We start from the raw sequence: 15968 nt of genomic DNA, 5'->3' as shown, positions 1-15968 counted from the left end.
TACATGATTAACAAGGATTAGTATAATGTAACATAGCATTTAATTTAACAGATGTCCAGGCTCTGGCCCACAGACATGAACCTCCTCAAATCCCCAGCAGAGATTTAATCCATCTGCCCAACGCATTGACCATCCCATCAAACCAATCGCAATTTCTTGTTCACTGATCACTTTATTGTCTTGTACAAAAACCACTTAAGTTGTTGCCACAGCAGCTGCCTGGGTTCTCTGCACAGAGACTCTAGTGTGGGTCTTAGCCAGATGATCAGTGAATTCCTGCAAAAAGGAAAAAAAAAAAATAGTGTTTTGTTTTCTTAAACCACAATCACTGGTTTCTCAGCACTGCATCCCTTTCCAACAAGATGTGTACGTTGGGGTGGCGGCAGTTCAGATACAACTTATTTTTACTTAAGTTTTCAAAGCTTTCCTCTTCCTAATTCATTTATCCATGAAAAGCCATTTTCAAGTATTACTCAAAACTGCATGCTGGGAAAAAAAAAAAATCACGCTCTACCTGGCAGTCAGCTCTGACTGCAACTCTGTTCTTCCATTACTAAACTGAAAATTTTTTGGGTGCAGCATCTGAACTTTAAAGGGCAGGAAGGGTAAGATTTGAGCTGCAAACCACACACATACTCTTACCTGGTAAGGAGACTTGGTGAACACAGTCTCTTTCCAGAGGTCAGGAGTCAGATAACTGTATGTCTTGGAGATGGCATCGAAGGTGGCTTTAGCTACAGACAGAAGTCAAACATTGCACAGCACAGCTACAGAAACCCGCTCGCTAGTATGCACCCACCCAGCTTCGAAAATGTAGAATTTAGGAAGGAACAGGGAGACCACAGCAGGGTCTCTCTGATATACACCCAAAACTCAAGTTTCTTTCTCTCTCCATTTACGACAATTACACTACTTCAAACAAGTGCAATCGCGCAGATTGGGAGATTTCTTTTTTTTTTAACCACCAACACACATACGAAAAGAATTTATTGTAATTAATTTTTACAGAACATCAGGATCATCTACGGAAGGACTAACCTGCACTGTAAAAGGTATCAGCAGAAGCCTTTGCTCCTAACTGACTGTTAGAAGCTTTTGATTCAACACAGATTAGAAAATACTATGGAAATGGGTGTATTGTGTCCCTGACAGTGACAAAACCAGCCAACAGACACAGCTAAGGTACAACACAAAAACCTAAAGCTTACCAAAGTTGCCGAGGGTGGCAGTGCAGCCCCTGGCCGAGGTGTAACAGTCATCAATACCAGCCATCATCAGCAGCTTCTTGGGCACAGGGGCAGACACAATCCCTGTACCACGGGGGGCTGGGATCAGACGCACCAGGACAGATCCACACCGGCCAGTGACCTACGCAAACACAATGGTTACAGCTCCCCAAATGCACACTACAGCCCGATCACTGAGCCCAGGCCCAGCAAGTCACTCTCACCTTGCAAGGCACAGTGTGGGGCTTGCCAATCTTGTTCCCCCAATAGCCTCGTCGTACTGGTACGATGGACAATTTAGCCAGAATGATTGCCCCACGAATAGCAGTGGCAACTTCTTTAGAGCATTTAACACCAAGACCGACATGGCCGTTGTAGTCCCCGATAGCTACAAAAGCCTAGGATGGAAAGAGAAGTTTTTAGTGGTGGCTGCACTGTGCAGGAACACTCCCCCAGCAGAGCACAGTCCATCAGGGTCTCTCACCAAGGGTAACTGAGGTGCACGCTCAGCAGCAAACAGTTCAAGAAGCCCATTTTTCCCCTTAGTGTTTGTCCTTCAGTCAAAAACAGCTAAGGTTGAAGAACTGGGATTCAAATCCCTGCTTACAGCTGCATACCGGTCAAAAGTCCCAATAGTTTCCAAACAGCATTCCCTCTTCACACCCAAGACTTCTCTCTCTGCCACAGCCCCTGAAAAGCCAACATTGCTGCACAATTACAACTTAATTTTCCCCTAGGGCTGTTTCAGATAACATTTAAACATATTACCAGGGTTTTAAAGTTAATACAAAAACTTTGTAAGCTATACAAGCTGATGCCCATACCAAAACGTCTACTAGATACTACAGAAAAAAAGAAAGGTATTTGAACTAATTTACTGATATGATACAAAAAAAGCAGCAAACAACACATGTGAAGTTTTCAACATGAGAAAACAAAAGAAAAAAGACTACCTTAAACCTGGTACGCTGACCAGCACGAGTTTGTTTCTGGACAGGCATGATCTTCAAAACCTCATCTTTCAGAGAAGACCCCAGGAAAAAATCGATGATCTCCGACTCCTACAACAGTCAGTTATTTAACGACACAAGGCCACAATTTTTAAACAAACACAAGAGAGCTAGGAAGGCTCCTACAATTCAACAGCCCTATACACATGTATTTTAACTAATAGGTACTTAAGGGTGTTCAATTTTGCAGGCATAAGCTTATTCTAGCTTGCTAGGTGGTCCAAACCAGCAAGTTAATTGTCACTGAGCAGAGCTATTACACAAACACTTGAGCAACGTGCTGCCATCTTCACACAAGGCAGAATAACACACAAATCCCACCACCCTTCACTAGAATTGACATCAATCCTCAACTTCTGTTGCTCAAACACACTTAACCCGAGCATCCCAAACAGCAAATGCAGCAACTACCACCAACTCTGCAATTCAGATTAAGATGCTACTGCATGTTACTTTAACATTCACAAAAGCTTACCTTGATTGGAAGTGAAAAAAGATAGATCTCCTCAAGAGACTTGATCTTCATATCCTTGACCAGGCGACCAAGCTTGGTGACAGGAATCCACTAGGAAAGATATCCGTGGAAAAGGGTCACCGGCAGCACCAGCTGCCAGCACCCCACGGGAACGGGCTCGCTTTCCACTCCACCTCTCAGGACAGCAGCCCCTCATCACACAGCCCGTCGCAGCCGGGCCCGCAAAGCCCAGCTCCGCCGCAGGCCCCGTCACGCGGGACGGTTCCACACGGTCCTGTCAAGCCCCAGGAACCACTTACTTCCTTATCTTCGGCCTTGCCTCCACGAGCCCCGCGGCCTCTCCCTCGGCCCCTACCGCGGCCGCGCCCACGGCCCCGCAGCCCGGTCCCGAAACCGCCGCGGAAGCCCCCTCGGGCCGCTCCTGCACCTCCCGCAGCACCGGCGTCGTCCGCCATTTGCTAGAGCAGAGAGAGGCACGTTAGCCGGAATACGGCCGCCACCCCGGCGGGAAATAGCAGCGCGGCGGCACGGCCCGGAGGCGGCCGATACGGCCAGGCGCGGCTACCCCCGCGCCGCCAGCAGCCCCGATGGGCGCGGATGGAGCGCAGGCCGCTCTGCCCGCCATCCCAGCCTCCCGCCTTACGTGATCTCTCAGCGTAGAAGAGCGCGTACCCCCGCCGCTCGCTATTTATAGTCCGTCGTTCTCGCGAGAACACCGCCCGGCTGCGCGAGCCCCGCGCGTTGAATGGGGAATACATTGCAGTGCAGCGCGGCGCCTTCCTCTCACTTATACAGGGTGCAGGGCAGGGAGACCCATCGGCTGCCGTGCGCATGCGCCAGCCGTGCGCATGCGTATGCGCCCAGTGTATATAAGGGTGCGCGCACGCCATAGCGTTCAGTGTATGGCCAGGTGAGTGGGGGGGTGTGAGGGTCTTCCGCCTTCTGCGGTCCTTCAGCTTTTTAAGAGAGCTGTTGGGGTGTGCTTATGGTGTTGTCTGAGCCGGTGTCGGTGAGCTGCCTGGGAAGGTGCTTTGGTGATCGTGTTAGCTGCGGGTGCTAGGCGCAGTCTGAAAATCGCTTGGGGTCTTCTGTGGCCCCTGGTGAGATAACTGTGCCGACAGTATAGGGAACATTAAGCTTATTGCCCACGGTAAAGTGTGGGGAGTGAAACCCATGTTCCCATAGCCCCTGTACGGAGCAGGTATGGGGGAGTAACGCGTGCTGAGGGTAACAGCTGTTTCTTAGCTCCCTTCTCATTCACCAGCAGGTGAGCGCGGCCTGGGAGTGCTCGGCCTCCACGGACGGACAGACGGCGGTGCTGCTGGGTCTGAGGCTGATCTGCCCGGGCTGCGGAGCTTGGCCGTGCCTTCTCGAGTGAGATCTGCCAGCCCCGCCGCGTGTGGTGCGGGGTCTTCCGCTTTCAGAGTGATTCTTCCCTCTTTTGTTGCTTGTGAAGATGAGCCATACAAAGCAAAGGGGATGCTGTAATGGACGATGATGGAGCGTTCATAGCTGGAGCGCTTCGGAATGATTCAGCTCTCTGTATTCAATAAAAGATGAATTACTTGAAAGCTTGTTCGTCAAGTTTGTATCTGTCGTTCTTATTGTCTAAAAATCCCACTTTTACCTGTGGCTGGGGCACTGGTGCGAGGCTGCGCCGGGGCCGGGTGTTTTTTCGCCGCCCGTGCAGGGGGCGAGGGGGAACGTCCGGCACACCAAGGATGGCGGCCATGGCGCCCCCCCTCCCCAGCATGGCATGGTGCGTCACTTCCGAGCGCCGGAAGTAGGGGCCCTTCTCCCGTAGCAACCGGGAGCGCCGGAAGCGGCCGGCACGCGGAGCGCGGCGGTGTCAGGCATGGAGGCGGCTGCCGCCAGCCCCGTGCGCTTCAAGAGCAAGTGAGGAGCGGCCGGGACGCCGGGAGCGCCAGAGCTGGGCGCCTGTGGCGGGGCTGCCCCGGGCCTTCGCGGTCGGGGCTAACAGGCCGCCGCGGTTTGGGTTTAACCGCCGGCCTGCGGGTCTCTCTCTTTTCCTTCCAGCTACGCCGTGTCGAGGAAAATCGAGCCTTTCTACAAAGGAGGGCGAGTCCAGGTAGTGCCCGACCCGAAGCAGCGAGGGGCAGGTTCGGGAATACCCCGTTTGCCCGCTCTGTAACGTTCCTGGTTCCTGTTCTCCTTTCTCCAGGTAAACCGAGATGGCAAGTTCATGTTTTGCCCCTGTGGGACCAGGCTGAATATTATCGATGTAGAAACAGGAGCTCTCCACAGCCTCCAACAGGTGAGGAGATCCGGCCTCTGCTGGCTGATGGTGAAACGCTGAGGGTTTTCCCAGGCACCTGGGGTGCTTCGCCCCTATTGCTGGCTGCTGTTCTAAAGCTCCAAGAGCGAGAAGTGGAGGGGAGGATGAGAATCGTTCCAAACACAGACAGATGTTATTTGTGTTGTCTGTAAGCGTGGCTGGGAGCTGCTGGCTGTGCTCAGTGTTGGCAGAAGCATGTAGAGCAGGGAGCTCTGAGGCGTTTTAACCAGGTTTTTTTCCTTTTGTTTTTATAGGATGACGAAGAGGATATCAGTTCATTTGTCCTTAGTCCTGATGATGAGGTATGTGTTTACTTTGTGGTTTTCTGTGCGGCTCTGTCAGGCCTCCTGATAAAGCCAGTGAACACTGAAGGCTGCTCCGCAGTGCTGTGCATTTCCAAAGATCACTGCCTGCCATCACTTCCTGGGCACTTCCGTCTGTTTCCCCTTCCAGGCTCAAGTCAGACAGAGGAATGTTGAGAGACTGAGCTCCAAGAGTGTCATAGCAACTGATGTTTCCATGCTTTGTGTGTGGGCACTGAAAGAAATTGAAATCTAATTAGCAATTAATCATGCTTTTCTTCTCCTTTTTTTTGCGTAGATCCTCGTGACAGGGAGCCGAGCCCTGTTGCTGAAGCAGTGGAACTGGCGAGAGAACAAGTGTGTTCGCACATGGAAAGCTGTGCACGTAGCACCGGTTGCCAGCATGGCCTTTGACTCTACTTCAACATTGTTAGCCACAGGTACGGTCCTATTTCAGCGTCACGCGATGGGAATGACATTGAGCAGATGTTCTGCTTTTGAATAATTTGGTTTGATACAGCCTGAGGTATTAATCCCCTGAATTCAGACGCAATCAAAAGAGGTTGTGTATAAATAGAAGTGATGTCTTGACAGATGAAAAGGGATCTTTCAACGTTCTATCTAAAATATACTTAGTAAAATGCTGATAAAAATCAGGCACCTATAAGACAGCATGGCATAGTTATCCCAGTGCAGAACTGGGATTCTTGGAGATAGAAGAGGGCAGGCATGACCTGTAACTTAATTGTACTTTGGGTTCCTTGTCAGTGAGCAGTCAAGTTCTGCCCAGCATTCTGAAAGTGAAAGGTGCTCTGTGAGCTTCTCTTGGTGTGGGTGGTTGTTATCGGATTAATTTTTCTTTCTGCTGCCTTTGCAACCCATGAAGTTTTACAGTTGCTGACATGTTCGACCTCCTGTGTTTCTCTCCTCCATAGTTCATTCTTAAATGCCCTTCTTTTCAAGGTGGCTGTGACAGCACCATTAAGATCTGGGATATGATCAAACAGTACTGCACGCACAACCTAAAAGGATCTTCAGGAGTTGTACAGTAAGGATAAGTCATATTTATCAGTCACTGGCGTTAGTGTGGTGCTTGGACACTGGGATTGATGTGGAATGTCTTGAGTTAATGGAACGTAAAAGCCCATTCTGCGCAGGTTCTGGGTTCTTCTGTTTCCTGATTTTTGAAGCGTCTAGTGAAGGAGCGGGGCTATGACTGACTAGCCCGGAGAGGAAAGACTTTGATCAAGAAGTTCACTGGGACCTAAATGGAATACCTGTGCTTGCCAACTGAATGCATAAGACTGGCAAAGATCAGCTGTAAATTTTCCTGGTGGGTGGCAGAGGAATGAAATCTTACAGAGAAAGTCCTGGTATAAATTCACATCAATTGATCTGCCAAACAGTTTGTGTAGAATATATGTTTATTTAAACATTGGGCTTATGCCAGATTGTTTATTACTGTCCTCTTCAAGTGCATCTCCTTCTGTCTAGCCTTGTTGAGTTCCATCCTGATATCTCCCGTCTGCAACTCTTCTCCTCCTCAATTGACTACAAAATTCGCATCTGGGACCTGAATTCCAGCAAGTGTCTTGCTGTGCTGGACGGCCACTTCAGTGCTGTCACCTCACTGGCATTTGCAGATGGAAACACACTCATTAGGTAAAACTTTGCAGAGGCTTAGCCATTCTCTCCCGTTCACCCTGCCTCCTGCCAGAGACTGGGTGCTTCTGTAGGGCCTGGGAATGTTCTCCTGTGAGGGGCAGGACTGCTACAAGCATTCAGTCTCCACTTGACTATACAATCAAGTGACAGAAGGTCTTGGTACTTGTGTTTCTGGCAGTAAGCTGTGCTGTCACGTGGAAGGCTGGTGCCGCCTTCCACATGGGCCTCTTCCCACAATTCCAAATTTGCACTCAGAGCCCAAGTTGAATGGATTTAAAACTGAAGCTGCTCTTTTAACTTGCAGTTCTGGCCGTGATAAAATCTGCATGGTGTGGGACCTGAAAACCAGAGAAAGCAAACGAACCGTTCCTGTCTATGAGGTGAAATGGCATTTCATTTATTCCTTTGAGACCCTTTGTAGTTTCAAGGTCACAGTTTGTGTGGTACCTCCCTCTTTATGTTCCTGTATATTGCAAAATCAGGTTTCTCTCCCTTGTACTTTCCAGAGGCCTTAAAACTCTGTGTCTAAAGCTGTTTATTTTCTTTTTCTCCTTGCCTGGTGTGGTCATGTCTGGGCAATTTGAGGAAATAGGTGCCTCCAGTACCCTAGTGCTGGAGAAGGAAGGAAGGGCAGTCACAGAAAAAAATCCTGATGTTGTATCTGTGTGCCTGTCCTCGGTAGCATGCCGTCTGGGGCAGTCCAGTGTGGGGTGTGTGCCTGTTGGCACTAGCGGGCTGTTGCACAGCTCTGGGTGCTAAAATGGGACTCCGGTGCCTTGCGCTCAGCTGGTGTTTGGCCAACTCTCTTGCAGAGCGTGGAAGCTGCTGTCTTGTTACCTCAAAAGGGAGATTTCTCTCAACTGGGTGTGAAGAAACAAGGGTTGCACTTTGTCACAGCTGGTAGCAAAGGTGAGTGTTCTAGCATGTCACTGCCAGATTTAAAAGCCAAGGAAGGACTTAACAAGGCCAAGTGCTGGGTCCTGCACTTGGGTCACAACAACTCCATGCAATACTCCAGGCTTGGAGAGGAGTGGCTGGAGAGCTGCCCGGCAGAAAGGGACCTGGAGGTGCTGGTTGGCAGCCGGCTGAACATGAGCCGGCAGTGTGCCCAGGTGGCCAAGAAGGCCAACAGCATCCTGGCCTGTATCAGCACTAGTGTGGCCAGCAGGAGCAGGGCAGGGATCGTGCCCCTGTACTGGGCACTGGTGAGGCCGCAGCTTGAATCCTGTGTTCAGTGTTGGGCCCCTCACTCCAAGAAGGACGTTGAGGTGCTGGAGCGTGTCCAGAGAAGGGCAACGAAGCTGGTGAGGAGTCTGGAGCACAAGTCTGATGAGGAGCGGCTGAGGGAGCTGGGATGGTTTAGTCTGGAGGAGAGGAGGCTGAGGGGAGACCTTACCGGTCTCTACAATTGCTGAAAGGGGGTTGTGGTGAGGTGGGTGTCGGTCTCTTCTCCCAAGTAACCAGAGATAGAATGAGAGGAAATGGCCTCAAGTGGTGCCAGGGGAGGTTTAGACTGGATATTGTGAAAAATTTCTTTACGGAGAGAGTGATCAAGCATTGGAACAGGCTGCCCAGGGAGGTGGTGGAGTCACCATCACTGGAGGTGTTCAAAAAACACGGTTTTAGTGGGCATGGGGCTGTTGGGTCGATGGTAGGACTTGATGATCTTAAAGCTCTTTTCCAACCTTAATGATTCTGTGACTTTACTGAAGACACTGCATGCCATTATTCCTGGGGTGTGTTCTTTGTGTGGCAGAAACCTTGGGCTGGACTCTGAGGGCTGGAGAGCAGAGCCTTCTCCTGTGTCCTCTGGTACTAGTGGATGAGCAGGATTGATCAGGCATGCTGTGGAATTTTAGTTATGTATGTTTTCAAGCTGCAAAAAAGTTTGATTTGGACTGAAGAGGAAAAACTTTGTGGCCCTTTATGCCACGTGGATCTCTTTACAGTCCTGCCTTAAAGCTGCATAGCTTTTTCCAGTAGACAAGGCCAGGGTTTGGTTTTTATTCTTTGGAGAATCACTGTCAGAAACAGTGGCTCTGACAGATAATTTATGTCATCATCTTTGTCAGGCATCCTGAAAGTTTGGGAAGTTGCCACAGCTGCTTGTGTATACACCCAGCCTGTGCCCTTTGAGTCGAAGGAGGAGGCCAGCGAGCGCAGTCTCACCCAGTGCATGCTTGTGCCCGAGAGAAATGAGATTGTTACGGTGTCTGTGGAACACAACATTGTTTTATATGACGCTCAAACTCTTCATCTCAAGAAGCAGGTAATGACCCTTAGCCTCCCTTTTCCTCTTCCTTTATCCATGCTTGAGGATCAGCTCTGTTACTGGTGAAAGCTTTGTCCAGGGGTGTCCTCCTCTCTTGCCTGCACTTGAACTCTTCCTTGGTTACAAGCCAGAAAGCACTTTCACTGGTGGGGTTGTTTGGAGCAATATTGCACAGACACAAACATAAGAAAAGGAAAGCAGAACAGGCCGAGCCAGAAATCCCTTCCGTGCTCCAGCTTATGTCTAGTGAGATTTTTACGTGCAGCATTACGTGAAAGGCAACGGTAATGCAGCCTCACTGAGCGTGATGCCATCCGGTACTTCTCTAGCCAGCTGACTTGTCCCTGTTAAACTGTTTCTCTTCTGCCATCCTCAGCTTGCAGGTTACAACGATGAGGTTCTGGACGTGAAGTTCCTTGGGCCTAGTGATTCTCACATTGTTGTGGCTACCAACAGCCCTCAGCTGAAAGTGTTTGAACTGGCAACATCACACTGCCAGATCCTCTACGGCCACACAGGTTTGTGGTCAGCTCTGACATGGGTGGGTGGGAGACGTGCAAGTATTTCTTTATCCAGCTTCTCTCACAACTCTTATGTGGTCACTGGAGTCCTTGAGTTCTCCCTGGAACAGCATCTCAACAGGTTTTTGAAGTTGTGTGGAGAAAGGATATATGATGCTGTCCTGGTTTTGCAAATGCTAGTTTTCTTTTTCCATGTCTGTCAGTTCAGTCCCTTTCGCTACCAGTGAAATCAATTTAAATTGGAGCTAAAGATGCAGATACATGAGTGCGAACTCTGAATGCAGTTTTGTGGCTGCAAGTGATGGACTTGCACCAATGCCAAAAGCAGCCAGTCATGCCGTAGTGAGCGTGGATATGTTCCTGAGTGTCCCAAACCCATCCCCGGTCAGTAAGCAGTGGACTCATTAATTCACACATTTCTGTTGTCCTGTTTCAGTATTACTTTGCTTTCAGCTGTTCTTTCTTCTGTTTAGAAACAATTCTTGCTTTGGATGTCTTCAGAAAAGGCCTGATGTTCGTCAGCTCTGCTAAGGTGTGTTAGTTTTCTTCATTTAATGAAACTCATAATGTCTAGTGGTTTTTATGGGCAGAGTTGTTGTATTCCTTTTTGGTGATCCAGAAAGGGATTTTGTTCAGACAGAATTCCTCTCTGCTACATCCCCCCAAATATAAGATTCTTCCATTATCCCTTTTTAATGTTGTCCCTGGGGAAATGTGATTGATTATATTTTATTAGCCTGAAAGGAGATGTCTCATTCTCCAAGCATCTTGCTCTTGCATTAGAGTTCAGAGATGTCATTGGTGTGAGACTGATGGGGAGCTGCATGCAAAAAGTGTGTTGGAAGAAAAGGTGCCGACTGCCCTGATGCACCCAGAAACAAACCTTCACGCTGGGATCCCAGACTGCAGTGCACGGTGTTTGGCTGTGTCTGCCCTCGCCTGCTCGGATGAACGCAGGCAAAGGCTCAAGCTTGAGAATAAGTGAATCGTCAGGCTCACAGATGTGGTGACTGCATGGGGAACTGATCATTTGTCATAAAAACACAGCAGATTATGTCCTCTCCCATTACAGGACAAAAGCCTTAGAGTCTGGCGGATGAACAAAGATGGAAAGGTGATCTGCGTCGCCCAAGGATTGGGCCATGCGAATGGGGTAGGCGCAGTCTCTTGCTCAAGGTAATAAAAATTGGGCAAAGGTTTCCCTTTGCAAGCATGAACCATGGCTGCTCTGGTGATCCTCAGGGTGAATGTTTTGGTGGATGCCTGCCTTTGAGCATGCTGTTTCTCATTCCTGGCTGCAGCTTGCCATGGTGCTCTGAGTTTGTAGGAAGGATGATTAATTTTTTTTTGGATGCACATCTGTCTCTCCATAAGTTGTGAAGTTTGCATTTCTTTGTCAAACTCCCGCTTGCCTTAAAGAGCAGCAGCTGGATAAGTTTTCAGATAAAGCTTGAGTGATCTGGTGAGGGAGGTTGGGGAATGAAGGGAATGTGTCTGTGAAGGTGCCTGCTGGAATAGCATGTCTGTTTATCAGCTCTTCACCTTTCTTCGTGCTGCCCAACGGTCTGGAAGCCCAGCTTGCCTGTTCAAGAGCTGCACTATACCTTTGTAAAGCAAGAGAGCTAGCAGTGCTGTTGGCTAATGCCTGAATTGCTGGAGGCTATCCCAGGGACCTAAGTAAAATGAAAGACGGCTTGAAAAAACATTAAAGCACTTTGTTTCACATCCCAGCAGAGTGACTGAATGTGTGTAGATCCCAGTAGGGGAGGAGAAGGCCTTTTTTTCTGTGCAGGGGAAGCCACTGGTTTGCTTCCTTACACTTGACATTTTTATTCCTTTCAGACTGAAAGAAAGCTTCATAGTATCCAGCAGCCAGGACTGCACAATCAAGATCTGGAATATCCCGGAATCCCTCACTTCCAAAGCAAAAGCAGCCTTGATCTCTAGTCCAGAAACCCTTCATGCAAAAGTGACTGAGAGGGGTCATGACAAGGTAAAGCCCCACCTGATGTTAGAACATGCTTTTAGTACTTAAATCTTTCTCTCCTGTGTTGTACCCTACATTTATTACCTCTCTGACAGCCAAAGCAAAGCCTTAAACTGCTTTGCTCTCTCTGTACTTGTGTGACATCTCTAGGACATAAACAGCGTGACAGTTTCTCCGAATGACAAGCTCATTGCCACAGGCTCGCAGGATCGGCTGGCCAAGCTGTGGTCCTGTTCTGATTGCTCTTTGCTGGGTGTCTTCACTGGACATAAGCGTGGAATCTGGTGTGTGCAGTTCTCCCCAGTGGATCAGGTCTTGGCCACCTCTTCAGCAGATGGGACCCTGAAGCTTTGGGGTCTTCGGGACTTCAGCTGTTTGAAGGTGATGAGAACTCAGACTGCACCTTGCTGTAGGCAACCCTTGCGTGTTATGGGGATTGATTAAGGCTGCTTTAGAAAAGTGTGTGCTGGTTAGTGTAGGTGAAATGTAGCAACATGGCCATGCTGAAGGAAGAGCTATTCAGGTCTAGCCTTGTTCTCCAGGATCTTGGATCTGCGAGCTGCGTGCAAAGCTCCAGGGCAAGAGCATCTGCACAGTGCTTGTGATCGTTCTTTTCTGGCTAACCAGTGAGCAGCATGGTTGATCATAGGGAAAATATTGCAAGCAAGGTGGCTTTGCCTGACACAGTGGCGGCCATCAAGTTAAAACACACAAGTTTAAATTTTGGACTCACTCTTCATAGAAGAACTATCCAGTCCAGGAAAGTTTCACTAAGGTCATGAGAAGGCAGTTGGTAACTCTGCGATGTTCTGCGCAGCAGTGTTACCTCACTGAACGGGTGCTTCGTGTAGTGGCAGGGGAATCAACCTTTTGGGGAGATAGCCTATGCGGTTGGTCTCACCGTTCAGGCCATCTGCAGTTTGACCTCAGGCAACAAGTTTTAAGCATGCAGGTTTTTTGAAGAAACTGTATGGGGACAAGTAATTTCCTACTGCCCTTTCAACCTACAGTAGAAGTCCAAGGATAGAGGCTGCTTTTCGGAACTTACCTATTTGGGCTTTAGGAGTAAATATTATCCTCTTGAAAGAGGACTCTCTCAAAAGGCCCGACAACAACTCTAACACTTTTGAGCTTCCTTTCTGTTTTCTAGACCTTTGAAGGTCATGATGCCTCTGTACTGAAGATCATTTTTGTAAGCCGAGGAGCACAACTGCTCAGCAGGTAAGTGCCTACACCAGGAGTCTAGAGGAAGATGTCAAAACTAATCAGAAGAGAAATCTCGTAGCTGATATCAGCAGCAAGAGGGAAGAGTCTTGTGCAGTGGATTTAGTTTTGGAAAGACTGATAGGAAGATGCCATGTTTATGCCAAGCTTTCTGCAGGGGCTAACTTACCTTCCTCTTCTCCAGTTATGCTGTGGATTCTAGTTATCTGCCGTGACATTGCTGGGTTGGTGACGTACGCTATGGTTAGGCAGAGCTAAGGGTGCATCTTGCCCTTGACATTTTTGGTTAAATCTGATCCTGTTTGTAAAGCAAACTGGAATGGGACAAGTTCATCTGATATTTGTGGTGGGGCAGAGCGAGAATGGATCTATCCAGTGATTTTTTTGTTGTTGTTGTATTTCTTTTTCTTCCAAAAGCGGTTCTGATGGTCTCTTAAAACTCTGGACAATTAAAACAAATGAGTGTGTGAAAACATTAGATGGTCATGAAGATAAAATCTGGGGTCTTCACTCTAGCAAGCAAGATGATATGGTTGTGACAGCATCCAGTGACTCCTGCATCATGCTGTGGAAGGTACGGTACAGGGTCTTTCTGTGTTTGCTCTCTGGGTTAGTAATCAGAATGCAGCCAGAGAACTCGGGATCCCAGTGGCTTGTTCCTCGCTGTTCCAGAGTGGCACATACTCTCCTCATTTTCTGCACTTTGAAATTGGGTCAGTAAGGCATATCGTGGGATTGAGGGGTTTTTTTGGCCGTACTGTGTTTTCCCAGTTGATGATGTAAAAGGAACAGCAGGTGGGCTTTAGCAGCCTGCCCAGTGCTGGTGTTCTAAAGGTGGTTTGGAGGGAAGTTGCAAGTTGCTGGATTTTAACACTTAAATTACTTGATCTTGAAACCTTGCTGCAGAAACTGGTCTCCTAATCAATTGACGGCTATGTTAAAGCAAGATTTGACAAAGTTATATCCTGTTTTTTTAATAGGATGTCACTGAAATCGAAGAGAAGGAGGCACAAGCTAAACAGGAGGAGCAGATTATGAAGTAAGTTGATCCTGTGCAGTAATGAGCTGTGAAAGGCAAACTCTGAAGCTGTCCACACCTAGAGCCATCCAGCTCCATCTAATCTGAATAGTGCATCATTTAGCTATTTAGAGGCTGTCAAGGCACAGTAGTGTCTTCTACCTTGTAGTTTATCTTCAGCTTCCTCCAAAGCCTTGCTATAACACTGTCAGCTTGACAATTGACTAGTTTCATGTTTATGCACTGCTAAGATAAGCAAAGGCAAAGCACCGAAACCTGCTTTCACTTTCTCCTGCTTTAGCCAGCGCTGAAGGGTTCAGGGAGCCCTTGAATGTGCCAGGGTGATTATCTGCACAATGAGGGCATTGAGGCATTCGTTGGCAAACGGTATTAACTTCTTGGCGCACTGTCATTGCCAAATCGGCTACTTTCCGTACAGCGTTTTTTTCCACCGACCAAATATTTGTCTCACTCTCTTGATCCTGATTTGTTTTCTAGAGAGCAAGAGCTTTCTAACCTGCTTCATGAGAAAAGATACCTCAAAGCTTTAGGGTTGGCAATCTCTCTGGATCGTCCGCACACAGTGTTGATGGTGGTCAAAGGTGAGTCCATGCTGTGCTCTGAAGGCAAATATTTTTCTGCCCTCTCTGCTTTCCAGAACATCTCTTCCAGGTAGACAAAGACTACAAAGTCTAAAAGCCTCGGTTTTCCCTTTGTCTTATGATTCCCATTTTCTGAAGTGAAATCACCCCTAATAACAAATGGTCTTCCTGCTCTCAGCCCATGGGTGCATGGGCTGGACTCTTCCATGGACTCTTCATTTCTCTTTTCTGCAGCCATCCTCAAGGAAACCGACGGGAGAAAGCACTTGGAAGAGAACATCGTTCGGCTCCGGAAGGATCAGAAAGGTTTGTTGCAACATGGTTTAAGTGATAAAACCTTTCAGGTTAGGGGCTTGTTTTCTCCACTGAAATTGAAAGAAGAGACTCTAGACTCGGCCCGTACCACCGAATTCCCACCACTAAGTGAAGCAGGACTGCTGCCCAGGGCCCACTTCTTTCTTATGGTGCTACTCGTGATACACACCAGTAACCGCTCTGATCTTGCGCGAAGTGGTGCTGTGCGTGAGCGGCTTTGCCACCCCCTTGTTTAGGGTGTCCCTGTGACAGCTCAAGAAATGGTTTGGTACACAGTTGTCCTGCCCCTCTGGGCTGGTCAGTCGCGGTGTGTGGGAGCTGAACTGTGCCGTAAGACAGAAGAGATGCTTTCTAACTTGGCATCTCCTGCATGCCAGTGCCCGTGGCACAGCTAGCCTGTACAGATTTCCTTCCTCCCTAGAGGCTGTCTTAACATTCTTGGTGACGTGGAATACAAACTCTCGAAACTGCCATGAAGCTCAAGCTGTCATTGAAACCCTCCTGAAGCACGAAGCACCAGACAGCCTCCTGCAGTACTCAGGCATTAAATCAGCTGTGGAGTCCCTGCTGCCTTACACTGGTGAGTCACGCCGCAGGGCTGGGCTGTGAGCCCAAGGTCTTTGTGTTAGGAATATTCCCCGTTTGCCGTGGTCTAAAGAGAAGAGAGGTTTTTGCACCCCGTTCTGGCGAGCTTTCTCTCCTGTGATGCTACCCACGGATTTCTCTCTTTGCAGAGCGCCATTTTCAGAGACTGAGCCGATTGCTACAGGCCTCCATGTTCATTGATTTCATGTGGCAAAACATGCGGCTGGCTGATGTGCCCCAGCAGGAAGACATGACTTTGTGACCCTCCTCCCACCAGTTGCTCTTTCCAGAGGGGAGAGTCTGAACTGCTTTCCCACAAGGTATGGCAACTGGACTATTCCTGTATTTTATAATAAATTTTTAAAGTTTGAATTTCTAAAACAAGTGCAGCATTCGGTCTCCTTGGGGCTTAGTGAGAGGAAGGGGCCATTCCTTTGGCCAAGCTGTGCTTTCCTTTTGTATTTTCACAC

General features: G+C 48.6%; 2 protein-coding genes across 2 annotated transcripts; one reads left to right on the top strand and one right to left on the bottom strand.

Annotated features, from left to right (window-relative positions):
• Window positions 1–152: 152 nt before the first annotated feature.
• Window positions 153–3166, bottom strand: RPS2 (ribosomal protein S2; the record flags this gene model as incomplete). The annotated part of the gene is made up of 7 exons (XM_082006646.1): window positions 153–276; window positions 643–734; window positions 1209–1368; window positions 1451–1624; window positions 2180–2287; window positions 2712–2801; window positions 3011–3166. 7 exons carry the CDS (start codon window positions 3164–3166, stop codon window positions 196–198), a joined length of 861 nt encoding a protein of 286 aa, XP_081862772.1. The 3' UTR covers window positions 153–195.
• A 1400-nt stretch (window positions 3167–4566) lies between these two features.
• On the top strand, window positions 4567–15760 carry TBL3 (transducin beta like 3; the record flags this gene model as incomplete). Its single annotated transcript, XM_082006622.1, has 22 exons — window positions 4567–4607; window positions 4749–4800; window positions 4894–4986; window positions 5262–5309; window positions 5608–5749; window positions 6273–6357; window positions 6804–6971; window positions 7279–7354; window positions 7787–7883; window positions 9047–9243; window positions 9623–9764; window positions 10241–10299; window positions 10840–10943; window positions 11610–11760; window positions 11905–12135; window positions 12905–12975; window positions 13396–13552; window positions 13959–14017; window positions 14495–14598; window positions 14833–14904; window positions 15335–15493; window positions 15648–15760. The coding sequence occupies 22 exons, from the start codon at window positions 4567–4569 to the stop codon at window positions 15758–15760; spliced, it is 2421 nt and encodes an 806-aa protein (XP_081862748.1).
• Between the last annotated feature and the right edge of the window lie 208 nt (window positions 15761–15968).

The sequence above is a fragment of the Phaethon aethereus genome (assembly GCF_964289735.1).
Source record: "Phaethon aethereus genome assembly, chromosome: 15".
NCBI classification, from domain to species: domain Eukaryota; kingdom Metazoa; phylum Chordata; class Aves; order Phaethontiformes; family Phaethontidae; genus Phaethon; species Phaethon aethereus.
Note: the sequence above shows the minus strand (reverse complement) of the source record. Positions and strands in the feature narration are given on the sequence as shown.